Genomic DNA, 20,670 nt, shown 5'->3' on the forward strand with positions numbered 1-20,670 from the left:
GGGAATTTTTTTTTTATTTTTTTTTTTTTAATCCATACAGGCCAGTCCCTGTGAATTACAAAATCTGATAGATTGTGACACAAGGCAAATGTTATGGCCGTGGTTCAAAAGCTCCCCAGAGGATAGTTCTGAGAAACAGATCACTGCAAGACTGGACGAATTTTCCTCTTTCCTATTCCTCCTAAGTTCTCATCAAACCTAAGATGGTTTGCAGAAGATGATAAAACTTGACAGTGGCTTTAAATTAAAAGCCAAACAAAAAAAAAACCAACGAAACAAAAAAACCTCAGACAAACAGCAAGAAATGTTGGTGGGAAACATAAATGCAGGGGCTTTCAATTTACATCTCAGAATTGTTGACTTCTTTACCAGAAGTTTCACCTTGTGTTTTTAAACAGCATTGACATTAGAAATTATGTGTTTGCTCAGGAATTCACAAATGTTAACTGAAAAGTTTCTGAAAATCATCAACAGGCTCAAAAGGGAAAGAAGACTCTGAGTGAAACAGAAATTATTTTCCGGCTGAACACTAAAGAGAAAATGCTCTGAGGTGAGCTAAGTCACCAGTTTTAGATTTTTGTTTCATTCACAATATCCCAGTTCTTATCTCAGTACGTTTATGCTGGACCAATATTGAAAATACACTTTGTCAAAACCTAAAGGGCTGTTGACTATCTCTGTGTAATGGTAACATTTTGGATCTGGGCATGTCTTAGCATGAGATAAATATAGAACAGAGTAATGCTCCCATGAAGCTAAATCAGCAGTATTATCCCTTTCAGAAATTACACTTAGTCCCCACTTGCACAGTGCTGACCCAGTGATGCTCATACTTACTTGCTACTTTTAGCAGTGTAAGTATTCCATATGACTAATATATTTAAGGAAGAATTTAATGTAATATCCCAGAGTAGAAGTTACTTTTCTTTCATCTCGTGTTTTCAGCAGCCGCCACATGGATAGCCTTATATGGTTTCAGTATTCACAAACTACTATGATTTCATAAAGGATTCCCAGATAAATGGTTACTTCTTCCATCCCCCCTCAAATAGAATCATAGAATCATAGAATCCTAGGGGTTGGAAGGGACCTCGAAAGATCATCTAGTCCAACCCCCCCGCCAGAGCAGGGTCACCCAGAGCACATCACACAGGAAGGCGTCCAGGCGGGTTTTGAATGTCTCCAGAGAAGGAGACTCCACAACCTCTCTGGGCAGCCTGTTCCAGTGCTCTGTCACTCTCATAGTAAAAAAATTTTTTCTGATATTGACCTTAAACCTCCTATGCTCCAATTTGTATCTATTACTTCTTGTCCTATCACTGGTCATCACTTAAAAAAGCTTAACTCCATCTTCTTGACACTCACCCTTTACGTATTTGTAAACATTGATGAGGTCACCCCTCAGTCTCCTTTTCTCCAAACTAAAGAGACCCAGCTTCCTCAGCCCTTCCTCATAAGGGAGATGTTCCACTCCCTTCATCATCTTTGTGGCTCTGGACTCTTTCCAGCAGTTCCCTGTCCTTCTCGAACTGAGGGGCCCAGAACTGGACACAATACTCCAGATGCGGCCTCATCAATGCATCTAGGGAGCAAGAGCCAATCTGCAGCAAATAACATTCACTACAACTGAACTTTGCCTTTGACATAGAATCCCATCCATAGAATGGTTTGGGTTGGAAGGGACCTTAAAGGTCATCTAGTTCCAACATCCCTGCCACAGCCAGGGACACCTCCAGTTGTCCAGTTTGCTCAAAACTCCATCCAACCTGATGTAGAACACTTCCAGGGATGAGGCATCCACAGCTTCCCTGGGCAATCTGTTCCCATGTCTCACCACCCTCCCAGTGAAGAATTTCTTCCTAACATCTAACCTAAATCTACCCTCATCCTACCACTACCTGCCCTTGTAAAAAGCCCCTCCCCAGCTTTGCTGTAGGCCTGTCATGTACTGCTATAAAGTCTCCCTGGAGCCTTCTGTCCTCCAGGCTTAACAACCCAAACTCTCTCAGTATGTCTTCATAGGAGAGGTGCTCCAGCCCTCTGATCATTTTTGTGGCCCTCCTCTGGACTTGCTCTGACATCTCCATGGCCTTCATGTGTTGGGGCTTCCAGAGCTGGACTGTACTCCAAGCGGGATCTCACAAGTAGCAGAGTAGAGGGGCAGAAACACCTCCCTTGCTGGTCACACTTCTTTTGATGCAGCCCAGGACACAGTTGGCTTTCTGGGCTGCGGGCACACCTTGCTGGGTCACGTTGAGCTTCTCATCCAGCACCACCCCTAAGTTGTCTTCAGGACTCTTCTCTAACCATTCTCAGCCCAACCTGTATTTGTGTCTGGGGTTGCACTGACCCAGGTGCAGGACCTTGCACTTGGCTTTGTTGAACTTCATGCAGTTTGCACAAGCCCACCACTTCACCCTGTAAAGGTCCCTCTGGATGGCATCTTTTCTCTCCAGAATGTTGACCACACAGTACAGTTTGGTGTTGTCAGAAAACTTACTCAGGATACACCCAATCCCACAGTCCATGCCACCAGCAAAGATGTTGAACAATACTGGTCCAAATACAAACCCCAAAGAACACCACTCATCACTTGCCTATCTGCACAATTGCATTTTTAATCTGAAATACCTGGAAACACCAGGCTAATTGTATTTCTATAAAGAGCAGCATGTGAAAGTTAAAGAAAAGCCTGTTAGCAAATTCAAGAGAGATCTGCTTCCTCCATACCTTGCTCATTTTCTTCCTCTAATTTCTCCACTGTATGCTCTTTTAGTCTTTGCACTATTCTTTGTAGCCACACCAGCTTTAAACCAAAAGGGGGAGACACACAGATGACATGTCATCTATTGACTTTAGAAATGGAAATAAAACTTGGTTTGTTTTGTCTGTAATTTGGGTACAATTGCTGGGAAAATGTGGAGTTCAGGGATTCTGAATAGCTGTTGGCTAAATCATTGTATAAACTGATGAAAGCCGCAGGTGAAGGAAACCAGTCAGACATTCATTCAGGTATTGTCAGTTCATATTTAACTTAAAGAAATGTACTAAAAACCAATATAATGATTAAAGTTTCTGCTATAACCTTATATTGTATTCCAGACTGTTGGGATAAAATATCCTGAAGCTATTGGAGTATTCGTAAGGATGAGAATTTGGAGAATTTTGGAGAATTCCCTTAATCTTTATGCATTTCTTTTTAGCAACTCATTGCAGTAGAATCTGGTAACTTTAGTTTGATGTTAATGCATAGGTACTAGATCAGATCTGATCAGATCAGATTTGTCCTTTCATTTTAGGACTAAATGTACAATTTCATATCTATCCATCACTTGGGACTGACTGACCCCTTAAACATACTAGAGGATCAATCTTCAGGATTAAGCAAAAATGATTCCCAGAAACAGATTTACATTTCCATACTCATTTAAATGCATAATTACTTTTTGTCTTTTAAAGAATGTATAAATTACTATAATACTCCTAAAGATTCAATATTAAATAGCAGATGTGCCAGAGTTAATGGATAGAATGCAGATGTTACAAACATATTTCTGAGAGGTGATCTGAATGCTAACATGAAAGTAGTATTTACTTCTGGACAAACAATTATACTAGTTGTTATGTGTACCTTGACAAAGCAGGAGGCAGCTTGGCTGCTGCCAGCTGAGCCCAGAGACTGTCTAGCCTAATAAGTGTCATGTTGTGGGAGTTAGGAGCAGACAAGCACATACGGATCTGCTCCCATGTTTCTTCTTCAAAGGGAACACAGCTATAGCCAGCATGTCATGTGGTTTATGTCCCTGTACTATCTGGCAGAATTTGGAGGGCGAATGTTATGTGTAATAGTCAAGCATCTAAGAGCTCCAGCTCCAACTAAAGCAATGGTTTTACACATAAAATGCATGCTTCTTGCTTTTCAGTGTTTATAACCTGGGCTGATTTAAGGTTTGGGCAGCTGGTAATGTCACCTAAGTTGTTCTTGTGATCTGTGTTTGGGGCTCCTTAGCAGACTCACAGCAGACAGGTCTACCCAGTGACCCATCAGCTGTGGTCAAAGACACCTAACCCATACCTGAGTCTGTGGTTGTGAGCTTGAACATGGTCTCATGTGGTTGAAGTAACTCGGAAAAAAATGTGTGTGTTGCTTTTGCCAGGCACTTCTGTAAGCTGTAGGGGGGGCTGGCAGAGTAGAGCAGAGGGGACCTGGAGCAGGTAACACCTGGGGGCAGCTAGGGCCATTCTCAGCCCAGCACTGTGAGTTGCGATGTGATCCATTCTCATCTCTCTTGCACATGCAGGAAAGAACATCCGGTCCTGGCTGAAGGGTAAAGATGGGGCTTGCACTTGTTGACAGTGCATCAGTAGGATAATATAAGGGAGAAAACTGGCTTATTATCGAGTAGTTATCTTAAAAGAAGCCTAACTAATTTTAATTGATAATTTTCCTAAGGCAGTGAGCTAAAGTGAAAAATTAAAATCATTGAAATAACATAAATACTGTGTGTTGTGGAAATAATAGAAAGTGCATGTAGCAAGTTTGATCATGTCAGTTGTGTTTCACTTACTGTCTTTCCCCTCACATTTGCTACAGTCAGTGCATCTTACTCGAAGTTAAATAGTAGGGTCAACAGGCCAGAGGCTGCAACTGCTTCTTTCCATGCTGTTATTAGCTTAAATATGGCCACAAAGCTAGCAGGTTTAGCATAGTCCCATCAGAGTGTGACAAGCAAGCAGTCATGGCTTAAGTTTACATACTAGTCTGCTTATACCCGTGGAAATCAGCACACTTACAAATATATTAAATGTTTTACATAGAGTACAGAAAGAGAAAGAAAAGGATAAAAATATTTCAAGTCTGAAATATTGAAGCCTTTGGTTTATTAATTTGTGCTGTGGTTTGGGCCCAAAACAATGACAAAGAAACAGCCCCATGGCCACTCACTCAACTCCCCCCCACCACACTCACACACACTCTGGGATGAGGAGGACAAAGCTCATGGGTTGAGACAAAGGACAAGGAGGGTCCTTCACCTATTAAGGTCCCGGGCAAAAAAGACTAAACTGGGGAAAAAATAATAATTTAATTTCACACTAATCAAACACACACAGGACACAGACAACACAAAGAGCAGAGCTTGCATATGTTACCCCACTTCTCCCTTCTTCCCTGGCCCAAATCACTTTGTTCCCGGTTTCTCTCCCTCCTTCCCCCCAGAGGCACAGGGGGACGGGATGGGGTTTAGAGTCAGTTCACAGGCTGGTGGTTCCTGCTGCTCCTTCCTCCTCAGGAAGAAGGATTCCTTACAGTCCTTCCCTGCTTCCCCATGGGGTCCCTCCCATGGGAGAGAGTCCTCCACAAACCTCTCCTTCATGAGTCCTTCCCACAAGGTCCGGAGCTGCTCCAGCCTGGGCTTCCCACAGAGTCAGGGGCTGCTTTGGTCACAGCCACCTCCCCTGGCACTGGGGTCTTCCAAGGCTGTGTAATCAGAGTCCACAGGCAGCAAATCCTCTGGCCACAAAATCCAAGTCCAGTGGCCAAGATCACCCCTCCTGGGAACCTTCAGGGAATGTTCCACCATGTTCCTCCATGAGTACAGGGGGACAGCTGCCATCTTGCCATGGGCTGCAGGGAAACTTTTGCTTGGGCACTTTCTTCCCCTTCTTCCTCACCAGCCACCAGCACCACTCTCCTTCCCCAGCACCTCTCTCCTCCACCAGCACATCTCTTCTCCCTCAAGTGCTTCTCTGCTCAGGTGGTCTATCAGTTCTTTCATATGTTAATCCCTGAGGCACATTTATTGTCCCTCTAATGGCTCCTTGGCTGGTTTTGGAGCAGGGGAAGCTTCTCAGCTTCTTACCAGAGCCACTCCTGGGGCCCTTCCCCTGCTACGAAAAAACCCACCAAACCAGAACAATATGGTATTGCCTTCCTGTTGTTTCTTTTACATTTATGTAGATACTGCTATAAGGAAAAGTACCCACACCTATCAAATCTTGTTCTTTCAGACTTTTTAAAAACAATTCAAGTTTCCCATTTAAAGTGAAAGCTCAGTTAAGATGTGTTAGGTGGCTACTTAGGGATCTTGTGTTTATGCCTGGGCAGCGAAGATGAAGCACACGTAGATAACACAGGACAAGACCTGCAGCTTCTCTGCCCGTTGCCAAAATGGCTGATGTTAGAGAAACCCAACTCAACACACAACCTCCATAGTCCCACTAAGTCCAGCTGGGGTCTGTGCAGCAGCCCACAGAACTGCTTGTAGGTGCTGCTGTGGTCACCAGCCAGTCTGCAAAAGACATCTTTTTAGCTGACAAAGTGAGAGAGGCAGGGGGGAGCAGGGACCGGAATGGGAACCTTTGTGGGGACAGGATGCTGCTGTCAGGGTCCAGATGAGCATCACCACCACCTCTAGGGAACCCTTGCAGATCTCCTCCTTGGCCCTATTAATGTTGTGGTCAGCATGTGCTGGCCTACCAGGCACCTGGGGCAGGCATTTGCCAGCTTGTATCAGGCATGGAGCTGCTGCACCAGGGCAGACATTTGCTGCTGCCCTGCTGACCTGAGCTGTGGTGTTTCTTCTGCCCAGAGTGAGCATGGAAGATGTAGCTTTCTGACTGGGGCTAGCTGGTTCCTAGGAGCCTGACCCTGTCAGGGCTGTGCTGGCCAAGCAAAGGATGCAAAACTGCATGCGAAAGAAGGTTATGCAGACCATGCTTCAGTTTCTGATCAACATCCTTCTTTTCTGGCTGCTGAGACCATGAAGGTGCAGTGATGTTTGGTTAAAAATGAAGATCCCAGGTGACAGATAAGCTGAAACCAAGATACATTAAAACAGAAAGTTTTAGTTCATTAGTTCTTCAGCCATTCTATGTTTCTCACTAAGTATTATTGAAATTACTGCAAAATGGAAGGGAAGCTTGAGCAACCTCATCCCTCCCTCTATTTACATACCAGTATAAATTCTTGCACCTGCCTTTAATTTGTCGGGTTTTTGGTTGGTGGGTTTGGGTTTGTTTTGTTTTGTTTTGTGGTGGTTTTTTGGTGTTTGGTTTTTTTTTGTGTATGTGTGTTTGTTTTGTTTTTCCTATAGATAAAATAAAAATGATTGTTGGTGATTTCTAGTCAGGAAAATTCCTCAAAAAGGTTCAGCCTTCTACATCACTATGCACTACCTGCTTGGCTCTGATACTGCTGGGAGAATTTTGCACAATTTTTCTTGGGTGTATCTGAGATCCTCCAAGATGTCCTGCAGTCCTTTCTAACAGGCCAAGCTGTTAGAAAACACTTTCTAACATTATACCTAAAGCCCTCACCAGTATTTAGACTCTGCTTCCTGCCCTAACTCTCATGGACCAGGGAACAGGATTTTTCACCTGCTCCTTTGCAGATGCCTTTTTTATACATCAGGAGTGTTGTCGTGTTCCTCTCATGTTAAATTAAACAGTCCTATTTTTTGCACTCTTTCCCCTCTATGCACATTTTCTAGACCTCTGGCTATTCTCACTGCTCTCTCCTGGACTCACTCCAGCTTCTCCCCATCTTGCAGGAAGTGCCTTGCCCAAAACTGGATGCAGAGATTCAGCAGAGGTTTTGCAAATGCTGACTGATTAAAGCAGAACAAGTACTGCATGAGCCCTGTAGTTTATGCCTCTGTCTATATATTTCAGTACAGTATTTGTTTTTCTAGCAACAGCAGCAGATTAACTCCTGACAGCTTTAGATCCCTATGAGCTCCACTTTCTCTTCTGCAGAAGTACTACCCAAAATCTGTGTATCTGTCTAAGTATTGGGTGATGTTGTCTGCATGTAGCACCTTCTTACTGAATAACACCTGCTTAAAAAGAAAAAGGATCGGTTTGTTGAGATAATTTTAACTGGTGTTCACACATGCTACTGCTTCTTCCTTTGTTTCACTGCCTAAAATTCAATAGCGTTGCTTCCTAGTTCAATATCCTTATTGCTGAATATGTTGATTTGCACAAAGATAAGGTCTTCATCTGTGCCTGTGCTTTTGAGGTAATTGCAAGTATTTAATAATTGTAGAGACTGGAAGTGTAAAAAATCAGTCTTTTGAATCATTGTAGTAATGGTGTGTAGGCTGTGGCATGCATCTTTTGCACTTCCATGAATCAGATCACTGTGTATTTAGTGTTTCACAGTCACTGAGATGTCCCTGCAGCACTGCTGCAAAGAAAGAAGGTAGTGCTTTATATAGGATTTGTAATGAAAATGGGTCATGAAGCCAGGGAAGGTGGGGGGAGGTAGGGGTTTCATGCTTGGACTGTCAAAGAGCACACTCCAACATAGAACCTGCAGGTATTTTCTTTTTTGTTATTTTTTCAGTCAGATCTGACACAGTGACTTGCCTTAGTGTGCGTAAGAAATCTGAACTTGACCAGTTTCCTGTATTTCTCAGTGCCACACTCTGGCCTTTGCCTATTTCTAATACACATTTTAACTTGTCCTCTGAGAACTCTGCAGCCTCTTACATTACAAAACCAAATAATCAGTATTATCTCCATTTACATCTGTAAAAAGGAGGCACAGGAAAGTTAAAGCTACATTTTCAAAAGCAACTTCCTTTCTGCTGGTGTGTTAGGAACTGTGGCTTTGAAGGACTTAAACTTACTCACCTCTTACATTTTCAGTAACTGTTCCAGATGGGTGGCAGCAGCAGTAGCTGTATATCCTCCTGGCTCTTCTGCAGCAGGTGGCAAGGGCATGCTGGTGCTGGGGAGTAAGCTCTTCTGGTGCAGCCATTAACTTTCTCCTTCAGGGATTTTAACTCTGGCTTTATGACTGCTTGCTTTTATTAGAATAAAAAATGTTGAGAATACATAGAGAGCCCTGTCTGGGTTGGGTACCAAGCAGGGATGAGTAGTTCATTCACTGTTAGGTTTTCTCTCTGCTTCCTCTTATGAGTGCCGGGGAATACAGCAATAAATGAATAGCACAGCACTGAACATACAAGACTGTCCATACTGGCAACATGAGGTACATACTCCTGCTGATACCATTGTCTAAGACACTGACATATGTAATTTTGTTTCATAGGGAAAGAAACAAATCTCTTTTTTAGCAACTAATAGAAGACAACTGAGTCCTGTGTACATTGGATAAAGTTGTTTCTCTGACCTTCTACTTCCTTTTTGTTTGCTTTCTTTTAATAAGTGTCCTTATACTATTCTGGAAATAGGAATAAAATCAGTTTGTGGCACAGGCATGGTGTGGGAATGGTATAGTTTGGGTCAATACAAGTTGAGGCCTGCCAGATTGGAAGCAAACAGTACAGTTAAAAGTAGCCACAAATGCACGCCACCAAATGGCTGTCAGTAGAAAGCTGATTGCTCCCCTAAGCCACTTCAGAAGTCACTCGCCTGTCAGGCACAAATAAAAGGTATCTGTTTTGGTCTTGAGTTACTTTGACACACTGGCATACTGAGGGTACAGCATGCTGGTTTGTACCCTCTTTGATCCTCAGATTATCAAAAAGTATCTGTTCTGTAGCACAGGAGTTGCTTGCAGTGCATAGGAAATTAGGAGGTGTGTCTTCGTGCTGCTCACTTTCTCCTGACTGCCGGAGGAATGAATAGCAGTCATTCCTGTCCTGCTCCTTTGCCTCCTGCCTGTATTGTAAATGCAAACTCCTGGCTCAGAAATAGGCAACATGAGGCTCTTAATCTGCTTTCCACTTCCATGCTGAACTTGTATAATCTGCAAGAGAGCCAGGCCAAATCTGGTTATTTATAATCCAGCAAAAATCCAGCCTGCTGTTTGCATTGCCCCAGACAAGGTTTCCCAAAGTACAGGAGAGTGTGATGGTCACCATACTACTTCTGAAGTTTGCTTTAAGAATATTAGTGCTAAAAATTTGCTACATAAAATGTAGCAACATGGTCTATTTTAAATACGTATTTTGCCTCAGGTATACCTACCACCCTGAGTACAGATAGTTTTGTTCATTGTAGTTTCAAAAATTATTGAATTGAGTAAATTGTTCTTGTTGTATGAGTTGGAGTATTGAAATTACATGTTCTGAAATGAATGTCTCTGCCTATTCCTAATACTCTGTTATTGCTGTGGGGCCTCTAGGGAGATACTTTTCTCTTTTTTTCATAATATTCCTAATCTAATGCATTTTTTTAGTGTTTTCTGGGCTTGAAGGCTTTAAGGTCACTGAGAAAACAGCATCTTATTCTCCAAAGGGAAATAAAAGGGACACAGGTAAATATTCTACCAGTCATCAAATACCCAGTTACTTAATGGCACTATGTAATCTCATGAGAGAGTTTACAGTTACAGGGATGGTTTTGTCATGGGGTATGCAAGAACAGGTTTAGTGTTTCATGTGTAATACTAAGAGATACAAGGAAGCCCAACATTCTGAAATGGGTTCATGCACTGACCAGAAATACAATACAATACAATAAAAGAAAAGAAAAATTTGCATGATTTTCAGAAATAAAACCAAACCTCACCTGCCAATGGACATACTGCTACTACACTGCAAACAAGATGTTGTCTGTGTTCATCATGATACATAACTTCAGTTGCTGTTTACATTTCTGAGATTGGCATTTATGAAGACAATTGGCAGGAGTGTAAAATAAAAGGGTATTGAGTTTGCAGCAGGGCCCAGGCAGGAACTGTGACAAGAGAGTTGTGGCCCTCTCAGGCCTTCCTTGTGGCCTGCAGAACTACTACCTGATCTTGATGCCAGTCCCAGCTGGCATCTTCATCTTCAGCTCTCAAGCATGTTAGAGCAGTGTGAAGCCCATTAAAGTAATTGGGGGAAAATGACTTTTCAGGGACCATGTTTTATAACTCCTTTCTCTGGGCCATAATACCTGAGTGAGTCCAAAACCATTGCCCAATAGCTGATTAAGTGTGGTTTAGATTTACAAGTCCCAGAGAGTCCCAGCAGAAGAACCATGGCTCATGCCATTCCTCCACACTAGAGTGGTGCAATCTCTGAAGAGGGAACACCACTGCACAATCACCTTGACAAAAAAGGAAACCTGTTAATCATTAGAGTGGTGGCCTCTCTTATAATGCAAAGCTGACCCCAGGGAAGCTCTCCTGAGCCAAGCACAGCCGTGACTTTCTGCTGAAAGCCTGCATGTCTGTAAAATACTAGCACTGTCACTGTCCAGACTGTGAGAGATAACCTACACGTTTCAATCACTCAGCTGAAATGTTTGCTTTGCAAGTGCATCAAAGGTTTGTGTCAAGCCTGTAAACATGGTTTTGATCTTGTTTATCCAGCCTACTAACTACAGTGGAAGTAGCTCAGGATTTACAGTTGTGTGAGTTCAGATGAACAGCTTGTGTTTCAGCATCCCTGGTGTTTTGGCATGCAGTTTAGACACAAGGTATTCTTGGATTCTCCTTCTACCTAATTTGTTGTAAGATAGGATAAATACATTAGTAATAGAAGAGAATTTGATTAAAGACCCTCTTCTCTATCACAGGGAGTCACTCCCTACCGTTCAGATCTTTACCTATCTTGCTTTCAGGGACTGGTATAACCCCACTCCTTTCATTTCCCTTCAGAAAGCTTCCCTCCAGCCTCAGGATGTTGTGTGCTATATTACCATGGATTATCAAACACACCTGGGGGATATGAGTGGGTTGTTTGACTCACACCACAGCTAGACATGGGTTCCTGTCACTAAAACTTGCTTCAATATGACCATTTGTGCAGAGCAAACTGGAGAAATTGAGAGGTGTAGCATTGGGCTTTGGCAAGATGGAAGGTAGGGTGCACAGCTATGAACCTCACTCTGGGTACTCATCTCCTCTCTTCTGACTTTAGGTGTTCAGATCCTTCAGTAAAAGGACAAATAGCAAATGAAACAGGCAGGAGTGCCCTGTTTTTTCCTCTGCTCTGATGTGTTATTTGGCAATGCTGTGAGATTTACCAGTTACAGCAAATTGCAAGTCTGCTAACTCAGGGCTCCCCGCTGAAGAGAGCTTTCTCAAATAGCTCAAACTGCCATATTTCAGAGTGAAAAGCATGCAAGACATCTTTTCTCACTTTGTTGATCAAAGTGCACTTTTAAATAGTAGTAGTTTTGCACTTTACATAACCATTTCCTGCCATGGTTAGCTTTCCAGAATCTGACAGAAATGTTTCCTGCTGCTACAGTTAGATTACGTTCCTTTATTTACAAATGCAATGTTCTTGCATCCTTTTTATACCCTCCCCCCCTTCCTTTTCTTGGAGGGTGCTTTTGCCCCGTACAGCCCTGTTCTCACACAATCTTCAGTGAAAAAGCACTGGCAGCTCCAGTGGGCTACCCAGGAAACATCAAGGAGTTGTTGGGCTGGAAAAGAAAGCAAACAGACTGCAAATTTGTTAGCGGTTACAGGTGGTTTTGAACAGTCAGCTGAAGTCTGTGCTGAAAACATTACCACTCTTGAGCCTCCCAGGGACTTCACCAGACTGGGCTCTGCAGTCATGCTACTGACTCATGGACAGAAACTTTCCTCCAAGCAAATAATGGTAAGGAAAAAGTGACCAAGCCAAAACGACTCACAGGGAAGTGAAATCTCCAGAGACAAGGCTGCTTTGACAGTCTGCTAATGCACTTAACTGTAACAGCAGTCATGCAGCTGTCAGCACAGTCAGTGATGCAACTGACTACTTAGCTGGTTGGAAAGTAAAACTAGATATAGCCATAAACCTAAGGCAGCCTCATCCTCAACTTAGTGGCCTATAAGACCTGCCATTCAATAATTTTGTTATAGAAAACTGGATGGTCAATGGTAAGTCTTCAGTGAATAGGTACACAGAATTTTAACAGGAGTTTAAAGCACAATTAAATTTTCAGCTAAGAATTGCAGCTTTGGGGAAGACAAGGTGTTGAAATGAGAAATCACTGCACAAAGAGCTTTCTGTGTTCTTGTATTTGTTAATGGAAATCTGTTGAGATTAACTGGATACTCAAGACTGCAAAAATCACCTGAGAAAACGTGAAAAAATGCACAAGAGACTTGCTCTTTCATCTTGAGGATGTGTCTTGGAAGAAAGAAGTCTGTGGCTCTTTGAAACTTTCAGGATCTGTTCTAAATAACAATGTACATTCCCTAAGAATACAGTTATCTGTCTGAACAGATTCATGGATTTAACTTCAGAAATGTGCAATATGAATCTGAAACAGTCCTGTGCAAACAGGATACTCTTTCTTTGTATAAAACATCAGCTGCTGGGTCACATCTCTTCCTCCGGAATCAGCAGCTGGAAAGTATTAGATGAGTCACAAGGATCTGAGAGCTTTGAAAAGCAGCACACACCAAGTGACATAAAGGGTGAAGTCTTTAAACCCACAACCTGAAACACCAAACTGGAAATTTCCTAACAGGAATAGAGTTAAGCTGCTCTGAAAGGTACTTCATGTTGTAAATTGGCAAATGGGATCGAGCTAACACACAGGCAGTATCAGAAAGGGCAAGATAGAATTTTGCAGTTACACTGCTTCATAAGATCATTTACACCAGCTTACACAACATTTTGAGCTCTGCTCCTACCCTGACTGACAGATGGTTGTAGCTCAGAGCCCTGGATGCACTTCCAAAGTGGTTCAGATTAATAGGTGTAGGCAGTTGGGAATGTCAGTATGCTAGTAGGTTACCTGAGGATTTCAGGTTATGTTTACATAGCCATTAAACTATAAATACTGGAGGTATTTTCTTTGTTCTGCAGCATAAGTAAGCAGTATTTGAGTATCCAGATATCAGATTCATTTTTCAGGAGGGTTCAAGCTGCAGCATGTCTGTTCTGTTTTACCATGTTCCCCCACTTTGCCTGGGACTAGAGACATGAAGTTTGTCATGGCCGTTGTCTGAATGTCACCAGCTATGTCCATGGATAGAGGCAATGCCAAGGTATTGAGGCACAAGCTGGGCTAAGCAGGCACAGCTGAGGCATCCAGGCATGTCCCTGCACCCTCCTTCCCCCCTTCCTCGCCTTCCCCAGAGTTGGCCCAGAATTCTATTTTTTGTATTCTTTTTTTTCCTCCTGGTCTTTCCTTTCTCTCAACTAAGTTACCCACTGTTTCATGGCTGCAGCAGGAAAGCCCATGTAAGTTCTTGGATTTCTGTCTTTTACCTCACCAGAACCCAAACGAATCTAAAATACAGGGATGTGAAGGATCACAAGAAGGGGGCTTGTGCCTTAGCACATAGCTCATAGCCTCCTTGGAATCAGTCTGCAGCATGAGTAAAAGGTGAGTGGGGAATGGAATCTTGTGTGGATGGTTTTGGAAACATATGGGTCCACACTGTGTTTGCCGGGGAAGAGTTTAGGGAGTAATGAAAAGGCAGAAATTTCTCATTCTACTTTACAATTACTGCATTTTAAGTTCATCTGCCTTGGAGTTATGGGTAATACAAATAATAATATGTATTTGCCAACCTGTTCTGAAAGATCTCGGAAGACTAACATCCCACAGCTTCTCACTTGGCAACCTACTTGAGCACATTCCTGTCCTTCCTCCTTTGAAAGTCTCTTCCAAATTTCTAGGTGTTATCTCAGCCTGTTTTATGACAATGAAGACTATCTCACCATAACCCCGTGAAGAGCAGTTTGTTAGCGTCACTTTGGAGTAAAACAACCCAGTTCGTTCAGTCACTCCCCATCAGGCACTTTCTCTGCCATCATTCACACTGCACTCGCTGTGTTTCCCTGGACTTTTAGACCAGTCGCCTCTGAGCTGGGATGCCCAAGCAGGGTGTCTTACTCCATCTGTAGCCTTGCCAGTGTTGAGTACTGCTAAGCCATGACCTCACTTGGCTTGCTGGTTGTACTTCAAGTTCTTCCAGTGCAATGTTTGCTTCTTTTTTTCACAAAAATGAAAAAGGGCTGTTGAGACAGGCCCAGGCTTATTTTCATTTGATTTAAATTTGCTTTTTGAGTTTGAACCTCTTATCTTGAATATTGATTAAAAAAAAAAAAAAAAAAAAAAAGGTAGAACAACTTTAATAGTGGAAATTTAACTGGAGTCTGGCATTAAAGTAATTCTGATTTAGAACTGTTGCTGTTCTTCTGCTTAGGTTTTATATGCATGCAGACAGAATTTAGCTAAATTCCATTGAATAAACTTAAGACTTAAGGGGTTTTTTTTACCCCACCTCCTCAGGTTCTTGTTGTTGGCATAAATGCCAAGGTGTTACGGGTAATGTTTTCTTCATTTGGTAATTAGCAACACAGGGTTTTGTAGCATTGGTATTTACCTGATAACACATGCCATTATGCCCTATTTTCATTTAAAATGTGATGCTTGATGGCTGTAATAGCTAATTCCTAAATAATTATTTTATCTGTATAGCTTGAAGTGCATTGTGGAAAACAGGTATTGATTGATATTGTACCTGTTCTTTATAATGTGTCTTTGTTTTTTTCTTGTTTGATTTGCTGAAGGACAAAGATTGATTCTCCATATTGTCCATGGTATGTTATTACAAGATTTAGTTAGAACCAACATTTCCTGCCTCAATCTACTTGACCACAATGCTTTAAATATTCTATCACTACCACAAATAGTTATTTAAGGAGAGGTTTAAAAAAGTGTCTCATCATGAGGTACTGCATGAACTGCCTGTGAGACACACAGACTGCTTTTTTTCTCAGTTGTTTTAGCCAGACTTCCAGCCACAGGAAGCCTCCCCGCCAACCTGAGAAGCACTAACCTGCTCTGTTGCCCACAATTGCCCTCTCACCACCTCTCAAGATCAGCTTTTATGCTGCTGATTCTCAGAACCAGCTCAAGGTCACTTTGTGCTGTAGGCAAAATTAAATGTTCCTATCCAAAGGATGAGAACTTCTTTCACCTTTGCTCTTGATGTAGGGAAGTTCAGTTGTGCTGTGGCTGTGCCAAGCATACACCTGGCAGAGATTGCCAGCTCCTACCCCTGCCCCCAGTCCCAAGCCCTGATGTCGGTAGGGCTCCCAAGGACACTGCTCACTCCAAGCCCTCACATGCACAAGGGGGTATTGTACATACACCAGACAGAAGCAAACATGTGATGCATGCAGCTAATGTCTCAGTCAAACTGGATAGTTATTTCAAAATATGTCTAATAATGATGATCCATGGAGCCTTACAAGAAAGACATGTAAGAAAACATTGAGCTTTCTTTAAAATTACCATGTCATTGTTTTTTTAGTTAGGGTCACTCTGTGATTTCTTATATTTTTTTCACAATCTTACGGAGCTGGGGCTATATACATGTCACAGGCACGACTACTGATGCTAATGCGTATGTCACCTTAGCCTATGTTAGGAAGACTCTATTAAGCATAATGTATATTAAATTATTTTGGCAAATTTCAGTCTCTAGAATGTTAGTCTTAAATGATAAGGAGTCCATGTTTATTACTAACAGAAAGACCTGTTATTTGGGATATTCAAGTATGACTTTTCAGATACTGTAGTTTGATCAGAGACCCTAATACACAGATCTTTATGTTTTTATTGAAATGTGGAATGTTGCTGTGAAGTTTAAAAAATAGTGCCAGAAGTGAAGCAATCATTATTTCAGCAGCTGCAAGTTCCGAAGGAATCTGCAACCCTTTTAAATATTTCAGGTTTAAAAGCTTTTACCGTATAGCAAATTTAAATATTACTAACAGGACTGGGATTTTAAGGCTTCTTTATCACCTTTCATAACTCTTTTAGAAATGGTTCATTACTTCCCAAATCCAGTGGACCACAGGTTAAAAATATACAGTCAATTAATCATTGCTCTAATTCTGTTAGCTGTTTTTCTTAATTTGTATATATGTGTGTGTGTATATATATGTATCATGTCTATATGTATATACATATATTACAATAAAGATAGAACTGCTTTCTAATCAGAGAGTTAGCTCTAGCCCAAACATACTGCTGTCTGTTGTGTTTCCTATAGTGAGATCAGTGGCCATTTGCATCAGGTGCAGCATATGCATGGTCACTTTTCTGCGACACAACTGAAGTCATCAAACCAAATTCAATCCTTGCATAAATTCCCTCAGTGCAATAGTCAGGCAGGGCATAGAGAATTGCAATCATCTGGTTTCATGGCTGGAAAACATCAGGGGCAGACCTACATCTGGTATTAATTGGTATTCACTGCTTGTGTTTTTTTAAAGAGATGCTGCTCTGTATGTTTCCTGTGCTAAAATGAAAACAATATATGTTCAAAAACTTATATACGGACTTAATACGGACATTACTTTTTCCCCCGATATAAGTGTTTTCAAAGAGAGGACTGTATGAATATTCTTTTAAACTGTATTACACACGCTAGGAAAATGGCCTTTTCATTCAGCTTATCAGAGGTGGAAAATGAGATTTATTGTACTTGCCATGCACACCCCCACAGTCTTCTCCTGGGATTACTAATAATGGTATCAAGTGTCATGTCTGACCCAGCTACTCAGCAACCTTGAAAGTGAAATACATGACTACTATTGTCCATCAGCTATCATTTCCCAGATCCAGGTCTGGAACTGAGGTTTAGCTATTGTTTAGCAAACAACAAAAGAAATAATCTTTCCTTTCACCAGATATATATAAAAAAAACCCACCTCAAAAGTCACGTAAAGAACCTGTGTGGACAAAGAGAAAAGGAACCGTCCCCTTCCTGTTATAAGTAGAGACATCAGAGATACCCTTGGAGCTTGCATATTTATTGAACAAATCCTACTAAAATAGCTAAAATACATTGGGTACTTGTAGTGCATTATTAAAGATCACATTGTTACAAAGGCCTGCAATTTGAGCAGTACACAACTGCAACTATACATAATTGCCACAACTGCTGAATATTATTTCTTGCTCTATATACAGCACAGTAGATGTATCTAATCTATTGGGAAATAAAATGTACAAGGAAAGGGATACAGAAAGTGGGGAAGGGAAAGAAATCTAGGAAGAGCAGTTCATGCATTGGTATTTAACAGTCAGAAGCTAAACCAGTTCAGAACAAGGCCTGCCCTGTAAAAGGAAGAGCTAAAAGACAGAGTTATATAAAAAATTAAGGTGGGCTTTCAGACTGTGTCTAACACAACAACACTCCATGAGTAGATGATACTGTTTAGTTCTGTGTTTTGTGTTGTTTTGTATTGATAGTAGTCTGGGAGCAAGAACAAAAATGTAAATTCCACATGTTGACAATACCGTGGAAATGTACTCTTCCCCTTTAGGACTTCTCCTCCCAGAAATATGCTATGTTTTTCTTGCTATATCCCCTATTTTGTAGTTTTGAAGAGGAAATTAAAACTTGCCCCTTCTTTAAAAAAAGGCTTTTTTTAAAAAAAAAGAAAAGACAAAAATCAAAAGGTATTTTGAGAGGTTTGTGGAAAATTATTGCTCATCTCTCTCTGTTAGGTGGATAGGAGTCAGAAAGGAGATTTTACTTATATTACAGTTTTGTGATTGCTCCCACTATAACTGCATGTTTGTGAGTGGACCCTGATTGGGAATCAGTTCCTCACTTGTACACCGTAAGTAGTTACTCACCTACAGCACTGAATAAGAAAGCCACACTGAAGACACAAGTAAACAAGTCAGTCCAGTCTAAAGAACAACATTCAGAAAAACAAAGTACCAACACCTTCTCAGAACATGGAAATAAAAAATAACTCCATCAGAGCTACCTTGCCAAGGAGCATATTTAAAGTCCAAAATAGCACCATTCATCAGTGTCTCAAATCCCGTGGCAGCATCACAATCACTTACCACAAGGAAACCATGAGTTTCATACTACTTCTATACATCAAAAGAGTACATGGATAAAATATAGAGATATACAGACAATTGATGAAAATAAACTACTAGGCTTGTTACATCTAAATGAAAAAAAAAAAAAAAAAAAAAAAAAAAGGGGGACTCTCAGCCTCTGCAAGAAGCAGTTCGGGATGGTGGAAATTGAGAGAGCAGTTTACCAGTTGCATGTGAGCAGTGGAGTTTGAGTAGTGGAAGACATTGCTGTGATAGAACTAGGCCTGAGGGCCCACCTGTAATGTTTGTAAACATGGATTCACAGTGTGAAATTCTGAGAGCTTTCGCTTGAGTCAGAATGTTGAAAACTATTTTTGTGGTACACGTTTGTCCACTGTTATTCTCTAAAGCAAGGCTCAGAGTCCCATAGTTTCTTCTTACACTTGATGATTTACACAGAAACAATTCCCGATACATGACATCATGACCTCATCAAACCCATACACTATATGTAATACAAATGGAGAAATCATGATTAAAAAGAGTAGAGGTAATTGACTTTGGTGAAATGGTGTCCATAGCCATTTACTGGAACCTGGCGTGCCCCCTCCACCTCACTTTTCTTCTTGCGATTTGCTTTCTTTGAGATGGGGAGACTTCCCTGTGGATATAAAAAAACAGTATTAGCTGTGCTTCAGGAAGTCTTTTCAGTGGGTTCCTCCCTTTTCCAGTACTAAAGCTCCAGTAGTTCCCTAGCTTTAGTTCACAAGTAAACATCTACTAAACATGGCTGAATCAACTATAAATGCTAATGCCAGAGAGGAAAAGATTGTTTAAAAGCCAGACAAGCCTTGCAGCATCAGAGGAAAACGCCTCAGTTGAGGATGAATAAGTACGGCCTAGCAGCCAAAAAACAAGAGTTGAGTCAACAACCACCCTGCCCTACTGAACTGGGGAATTTGGACATTTGTTGCAGCTGGGGAGACCCCAACCATTCCAGCAAAGCTACAGGAGAAGCTATGGAGTGACAACCCTTTTTGCAGGTCACCACCAGTTCCACATCCTTACACTATTCCTCAAAATCATTTTTCTCTCTCCTCTCAAACTAAGCCATTTCTGTGTCCTTCTTAATAGCTGGGATAGCTCAGGTGTAAAACTGCACCTGCAGGTGCTGTGTGCACAGTAGTTCTGGCATGTAAATATGATTGAAAATGAGCGATTACCTGTTTTCATAGAATCATAGAATGTTTTGCATTGGAAGGGACCTTAAAGGTCACCTGGTTCCAATCCCCCTGCTTGGGCAGGGACACCTCCCACTAGATCATGTGGCTTAGAACCCCATCCAACCTGGCTTTGAACACTTCCAAAGATGGGGCACCCACAACTTCCCTGGGCAACTTGTTCCAGTGTCTCACCACCCTCACACTGAGGAATGTATTCCTAATGTCTAACCTAAATTTACCCTCTTCCAGTTTTGATCCATTGCCCCTCGTCCTATCAATACACACCCTTGTAAACAATTGCCAGCCTTCCTGTAGACCCGCTTTCGTATACTGGAAGGCCACTATAACACCTTGCTGGAGCCTTCTCCTCTCTAGGCTGAACAATCCTAACTCTCTCAGCTCGTCTTCGGATGAGAGGTGCTCCAGCCTTCTGATCATCTTTGTGGCCCTCCTCTGGACTTGCTTCAACATCTCCATGTCCTTTCTGTGTTGGGGGCTGCAGAGCTGGACACAGTACTCCAGGAAGGGTCTCATGAGAGCAGATCTCTCAATCAGCTGGCCACACTTATCTTGATGCAGCCCAGGATGCAATTGGCCCCCTGGGCTGGGAGTGCACATTGTTTGCTCATGTCCAGCTTCTTGTTCACTAGTACCCCCAAGTCCCTTTCTGCAGGGCTGCTCTCTATCTCATTGTCCCCAGCTTGTATTGATAATGAGGATTGCTCCTACTGAGGTA

At 41.9% G+C, this 20,670-nt stretch overlaps 1 protein-coding gene and 2 long non-coding RNA genes across 5 annotated transcripts in view; 2 read left to right on the top strand and 1 right to left on the bottom strand.

Annotated features, from left to right (window-relative positions):
- The window catches only part of LOC127395874 (uncharacterized), a 91,046-nt gene that overhangs the window by 4,053 nt on the left and 66,323 nt on the right, over positions 1 to 20,670 (top strand). The gene's annotated exons all lie outside the window — the stretch shown is intronic.
- Positions 1 to 20,670, top strand: part of LOC127395875 (uncharacterized) — a 23,957-nt gene continuing 3,287 nt past the window's right edge. The window contains exon 1 of the long non-coding RNA XR_007891866.1: positions 1 to 550. This is a non-coding gene — a long non-coding RNA (uncharacterized LOC127395875). The remainder of the gene's footprint in view (positions 551 to 20,670) is intronic.
- NREP (neuronal regeneration related protein) overlaps positions 17,658 to 20,670 on the bottom strand; it is a 21,556-nt gene continuing 18,543 nt past the window's right edge. For both annotated transcript variants that reach the window (XM_051643339.1, XM_051643340.1), the window contains exon 5: positions 17,658 to 19,372. In XM_051643339.1, the coding sequence (XP_051499299.1) occupies positions 19,247 to 19,372 (126 nt within the window). In that variant the 3' untranslated portion in view covers positions 17,658 to 19,246. The remainder of the gene's footprint in view (positions 19,373 to 20,670) is intronic.

Source organism: Apus apus, chromosome Z (genome assembly GCF_020740795.1).
Source record: "Apus apus isolate bApuApu2 chromosome Z, bApuApu2.pri.cur, whole genome shotgun sequence".
NCBI lineage: Eukaryota > Metazoa > Chordata > Aves > Apodiformes > Apodidae > Apus > Apus apus.